General features: G+C 39.6%; 1 protein-coding gene across 1 annotated transcript; it reads right to left on the minus strand.

Moving 5' to 3' along the window:
• Positions 1-561: 561 nt before the first annotated feature.
• LOC122333588 (formin-2-like) lies at positions 562-5,794 on the minus strand (the record flags this gene model as incomplete). Its single annotated transcript, XM_043231282.1, has 6 exons — positions 562-1,226; positions 1,304-1,363; positions 2,397-2,543; positions 2,629-2,758; positions 2,868-2,959; positions 5,733-5,794. Coding segments are annotated over 6 exons (662 nt in total), but the record flags the coding sequence as incomplete, so codon positions are not given.
• Positions 5,795-6,770: the final 976 nt, after the last annotated feature.

The following is a 6,770-nucleotide window of genomic DNA, read 5'->3' on the forward strand; positions in this document are numbered from 1 at the left end:
TCCTTTTCCTATCTAGCACCTAAACTCTGGAACAATCTCCCTAACTCTGTTCAGGAGGCAGACACACTCTTTCAGTTTAGTCTACACAACACACTAATAAACATTTATTATTCAAATCCTTATTATTCAAATCTATGTACTCATTACATCGTAAAAAGAAAGACATCTACTCTAATATATTAGTCTGTTTCTTTCTTATTCTGTTTCTCAGTTTGTATCCAGATCCAGTTATCACTACAATAATATATAGCACCATTATTCTGTTGTATTGATCTCTACTCATTTTTATTTGTATAGCATTGTTTGTGTGTTTTTTTTTCAAAGCAGACTTACAGAAAATGATGATGTTAATGTTTATAATATATATAGTATAGTATACATTGCTTTATTTGCTGTATTTGTACTGTATGTATATGAATAAATAAAGATGTGTAACTTCACATGTATACATATATACGCCAAGAATCACAGAACTTGAGAGAAAGCTAAAATGGTAAAATGAATCATAACATGAAGCAGAGGCCTGCTAACTATTGCCAATGTGTTAAACACTTCCAGAGCTATTAATGGCTGACCACAGCGCACACACACACACACACACACACACACTAATAATAACGCTCAGGTTAACATGTGGCCGTCACTGTGAGGAATGATTCAGCTTTCAATTATTTCAGATGTCTGATCAAAGTTCTTGTGTTGATTGTGTTCATTTATACACACACACACACACACACACACAGTAAAACTAAATGCTTGTAAAGCTGTGGAACAGATTATTGAAATGATTTCTACTTTACAATTTCATATTTAATCCAGTGTGTTCCTTGCCATTTCTTTTTAATTATTCAAAGTAAACCCTATACAATTCTTTTCTGTGCACATTGTATTTTCAAACTCATTGAAGTACTAGCTGCTCTTTTTTTCAGTCTAACAACACTAGAAACTAATAAGCACTACTTAAGCACCTAGCAACACACACCACTACACTGATTTACACCACAATAACCTACAGACCTGTTAGTAATAACCCATAGACCTTTTTAGCACAACACTCATCCATCTGAGAGCATCAGAGCAGATCTGAAGTTTCGTTTGACTTTACCTCTCAGATCCTTCCGGAGTCTCAGCAGATCTTTAGTCAAGTCTTCAAACTTCATCTGAGATGCTTGAAACAGGTCGTGAGGTTCTGGTAGAGGAAACACACACGTCTCCCTGCCGGCGTCCTGAAAAACACACACACGGGTTTCTGAAGATGTTTTAGAGTATATTATTCTGTGAGAGCATGGTTAACGAATCTCACCTCGTCAAAGTGTCTCAGATAGTAAGACACGATATACGACATCAGACTCTTACTGCTGTCCTGAAAACCACAGGAAAAAAACACACAGAATAAAAGTATGCTTCCAAAATAAAAATTCTGATGACTTACTCATGACCCACGTCATCCAAGATGACCATGTCTAGCTTTCTTCAATCTAAATGAAAATAACGTTTTTCCATGATTTTTCTCCATATAGTGGACTTCAGTGGGGATCAGTGGGTTTAAAGCATTCACTTTAAAAGATGTTTAAACAAATGTTTGTTGGAAGTGCGTGTACGCATGCATCCTATAATCATAAAAATACACCCAGTTTCTTTAAATCCTCTCTCTCAAATCAGGCCGTTCTGAGATTCCTGTCAGAATGACATAGTTCTGCACAGGCCCCTCCCACAACAGCTGATTGACAGGTCATCAGTCCATCACTGACTCCGATGCTGGGGAAGATAAGGTGTCTCTGATTGAAGGATTAACATTAGTTTTGAAGGGAACGCCCCAATCCTGATCACGTATTTACATAGACAAACACTCTTTCAGGATCCAGCTTCATCTGCAGAAGAAGCAAGTATAAGGGTTTACAGTCAGTCAAAAGAAGAGAGGGGCGGGGCCAGCAGAGCTCATTAGCATTCGACTATAATGATCTGATGAAAAAAAACTTGTGTAGGTGTTTTTTACACTACCACAGAGATTTTAACCAAACAATTGTATATATTTTGTTAAGACCCTAAAAAAAAAATCATACCAACTTGCAGAAAATGGGCATCTGATCCCATTTGATCTGATTTGACCCTTTAACGGTTAAATTCAAGTTTCAATGTAGCTTTAAATAGCTCTACATGATCCTACACAAGGAAATTGGGTTTTATCGAGCCTATCGATCAGTTATTCAAAAAAGTCCACTATACGGTGAATGCTATCCTCTAAAACTTTAACAAAGACACGGACATCTTGAATGACATGAGGACATTTTTATTTTGGACGTGAGCTAATACTTCAAAACAACACACACACACAGCTTTAGACACAAACACACTGTCTGAGAGTGTGTGTGTGTGTGTGTGTGTGTGTGTCTTACGCTGCTCTTGACATCCTTGAGCTTGGGAAGGATATCCAGCGTGAAGCCGTCCGCCTGTCCTCTGGTGCGGTTTCCTCCATTCATAAAGTTTCCAAAAGCTAAAACCAAGCCGAGAACCTGCAGCACTCCGGAGCCGCTCTGAAGAGTCTAGGGAGAGGTTCAAAGGAATCGACTGGTTTAAGAATTGCACAAAATGCTGATTTCTTCACACAGTCGGACTGCGCAGACATACCTTGCAGACTCTCTGCAAAATCTGGAGCTTGCGCTGAACGGACGAGATGCACTCTGTGAATGTGGACTGAAAGAGAATACAGAAGACTCGTCCGGAGAAGTCAGGAATCTGAGAGAGCTGATGGAGAAACCTGAGAGCATTAAGAAGATATATTAAAAGCATTTCTCCGGTTAATGAAAACTACCAGGTGGAAGTCATTAGCTGGCTGCGTTAGTACAAGTGTGTGTTCTGATCCTCACTGTTCGGGTTTGTCCAGAGGTTTGCTTCCCTCTTTGTCTTTTGAGGATTTCATGTGTTTCTCGATCTTCTCCAGCTCGTCATGCTGGGCTCTCTGAAACCACAAAAAAAGCATTTCAACATAATCAAAATGACTTAAAATGCAAAAACACTGATGCTTGCGGACAATGAGCCGACAATAAAACAGCGAGAAGATGCCTGTGTACGCTTCAGACTTCATTCTGATGGTCAAAATGTTAGTCGCCTGACGGAGTCGCTGCATTTTACACAAATACACATGCTGGTGTTCTTTGCGTTTAGCCGCACTATTATTTGGGTTCGTTTGGAAGCAGAACAGAGTGCAATCAAAGTCGTTAGGAAGCCAGAGTCCAATAAAAGCCATGGAGTCTCATGAGTTTCCTTCTCAAAGAGCTGAAGAACAACAGAAACACAGTTTGGGGCTACAAATTATGGAAAATGTGGTGTCGTGAAAGTTCAACAAACAACCAGATGCAACAGACAGACGGACAGAAGGAAGACAGAAAGATGCTAATGATGGAGAGACAGGCGGAGAGACCGAAAGACAGATGAACAGACATTAAATGAAGGACAGAGGGACAGAGAGAGAGAGAGAGACAGACATGTAAATGAATGACAGAGACAAATGATGGACAGACATATAAATGAAAGAGAGAGGCAGACAGACGCAAATGAAGGACAGAGAGACAGATGACGGACAGACAGACATTACATGAAGGACAGAGACAAATGATGGACAGACAAATGAAAGAGGCAGACAGACTCAAATGAAGGACAGAGAGACAGATAACGGACAGACAGACATTACATGAAGGACAGAGACAAATGATGGACAGACAAATGAAAGAGAGAAAGACAGACGCAAATGAAGGACAGAGAGACAGATGACGGACAGACAGATGGACAGATAGACATTACATGAAGGACAGAGACAAATGACAGACAGACATTAAATGAAGGACAGAGGGACAGAGACAAATGATGGACAGACATAAATGAAAGAGACAAACAGACGCAAATGAAGGACAGAGAGACAGATGACGGACAGACAGACATTACATGAAAGACAGAGGGACAGAGAGAGAGACAGACATGTAAATGAATGAAAGAGAGAGAGAGACAAATGACAGACAGACAAGACATTGCATGAAGGACAGAGACAAATGACGGACAGACAGATGGAGAGATGCAAATGACAGAGTCAGAGACAAATGACGGACAGACATTAAATGAAGGACAGAGGGACAGAAACATGACTGACAGACAGAAAGACATGACGGACATGAACTATGGTAATAACTGCAACCTGCTCAAAAGATAATTACGTGAAGTAATGTTAAATGAATCTTAAATGTTGTGATTCAATCTATTTAGAAATTATTATTCACTTTGATTTAAAACATTGCTCTCTTGTAGTCAGTGCTTTTCTCATTTGACATAAATTAAAAATCGCACATCAACTCTGGCTTGGAAATGACCCGAGGAAAGATGGTTTAAAAGGAATTAGATGAAGTCTCTAGGTGTGTAAGAGAAGCAGACTCAGAACGAATACCTTCATAAACAGAGCGGCCGACATCAAACGGCAGCGAGACGCACAGCCGAGCGCTACGAGGCCATCAGGAAGGTGATCAAAGACAGAAAACGGCTCTCTCGCTCTCAGACACAAAGAAAAAATGAGGCTAAGACAAACACGTTCATTCAGGAGAGTGTGTGTACGGCTCAGGCGTGAATATAAACTCTGGAACGGTCTCGGGCTCCATTAAGAGTCATCAGGAGATCCATCACAGCACATATACACACGGCACTTCAAACGCCACGCTCTGCGTCCCATTTACTGCCTTTTTAAGTGTAAATACGGTTAATACGAAGCAGCTTTCAGCGCTCAAGCGCTCGGCCTTCAAACACAAACTCAAAGGCAGATATCAAAAGACAATATACAGATACGACAGCGAGCGGCAGGACTGACATCTGTACGCGGGCCAGACGGGAAACTCGCTCTCATAAAAGCGGGGAAAAAACACATTAGCGCGATCATTAGGTGCATTGCTGCAGTCTGACTGTATGTTTTTCTTTTTTTGCTTTTTCGAACAGGTCTGGATTCCGTAATTACGGCGCGAGCCAGACGAAAACATCTTAACGTCTCTGCCTCCGCCAGCAGACTCTCAGAAGAACGAATCTGAATCCAGTTTTAGGACGGTTCAAAGCCCTCTAATGACCTGGCACGCCATGCTTTAAAATAAACAAATGATTTTTATGCAAAAGCAGCTCGCATCCTGAAACAAAAGCTTTTTTTTTGCTGCTTTAATCAATCAATGCACGTGAACGAGCGCTCTGCTCAGATGGGCCCATGTTATACATGCATGCTTCCCGAGACTTTCTGACATTAAGATATTATTTCAGGAGTGTGTCTGATTGTAGAAACACTCAGGAGCATCTTTTCTCGTTCTTACACTGGTTTAGACCGATTACCTGATCAATATCCTTTTTGCAAGTATACTTTTGGTGCAGAAACTGTGCAAAGTAACCTTGAGAAACCTTGCACACAATGCATCTCTTAGCCCTTTAAAATGATATTTGATATCTGATCACTTCCACAGAACGCACTGAGAAGGATCACAGCGATCATCACGTCCGTCATGTGCCACATGCACTGCTTCATCCTGGATTGGAAGCGCTTTTATTTTCCTGAAAGTTTGTGCAGCACATGTTTGGCATGATCGGAGGATTCATTTACGTCCGAGGCCCTAAAAATATAACAGGCAAGCTTCATTTCTAGGGTTCATGCTCGGAAACAAAGCGGGAATCTTCAAAAAGCAAAGCGTCAGAAGAAGAAAGAAAGATCTGCTTACGTTCTCATAGAGCGCCTGTAACGTCTCCAGATCAACCACAGTGTTGTCCAGATTCAGGATCGCTGCACACACACACACACACACACACACACACACACGTTACTCAGAAGTCATCAAAAATCACGTGAATCTTTACATTTGAAATATGAGATATAAATATAAAAAATAACAAAAACTAAAGTAATTATCAGACTAAGTAGACTTTAGATTGCAACGATGAATTAAATTCATTATAATACACATTTAATATTTATAGTCAAGTTAATACATTTACACAAAAACAGGGTTTTTAATGACATTTCACAAATGACAACAGGGTTGATCGCTTAAAAACACCCTAAAAAAACTAAAAATGTATTTTAAATAAAAAAATAAAACACTTGTTTTTAAAAGAATAAAAAAAGTAATAAAAAGGACAAAATTATACTTCATTAATGAGGAATTAACGGATGGTGAACATGTCTGTGTGCAAGACGTAAAAATAAATAACCTTCATCTTCAGCTAAAAATAAAAAAGGGCTTGAAAAGCTGCTCTAAAGGGCAATGTCTGAGTCCTCTCTGTGTGAATTCAGATGTGATGATGATGATGATGAAGACGACGTCACATGTCTGCGTTTGATTTGAGCGTCACAACATCACACAACAGATGAGGCCTGAATTCCTCTCTCTCACACTCACACACACACACACACACGCATAAACACACTGATTAGATGGAAATTAAGTACAAGTTTTGCTGGCAGAATAAAATATGCTGGCATTCCACAACGTTCCTGTCTGAAACTAGAGACACGAAACACACGACTTCATTACAGGCCATGTTTCACACAACACACACTCGTCTGGATCATCTGTGAATCAGTGTTACACGGCAGCAAACGCATGTTTAACCGCTTTATCATCACTACCATACCAGCTAGAACTGATATATAAAAAGGCATAAAAAAGAAAAACATCAAAAAGTGATAAAATTACTTTCAATTAAATTCCATTATTCCAAAAATAATTCAAAATATTTTTAAAATGTTCAAAATATAT

The sequence above is a fragment of the Puntigrus tetrazona genome, unplaced genomic scaffold (assembly GCF_018831695.1).
Source record: "Puntigrus tetrazona isolate hp1 unplaced genomic scaffold, ASM1883169v1 S000000290, whole genome shotgun sequence".
NCBI lineage: Eukaryota > Metazoa > Chordata > Actinopteri > Cypriniformes > Cyprinidae > Puntigrus > Puntigrus tetrazona.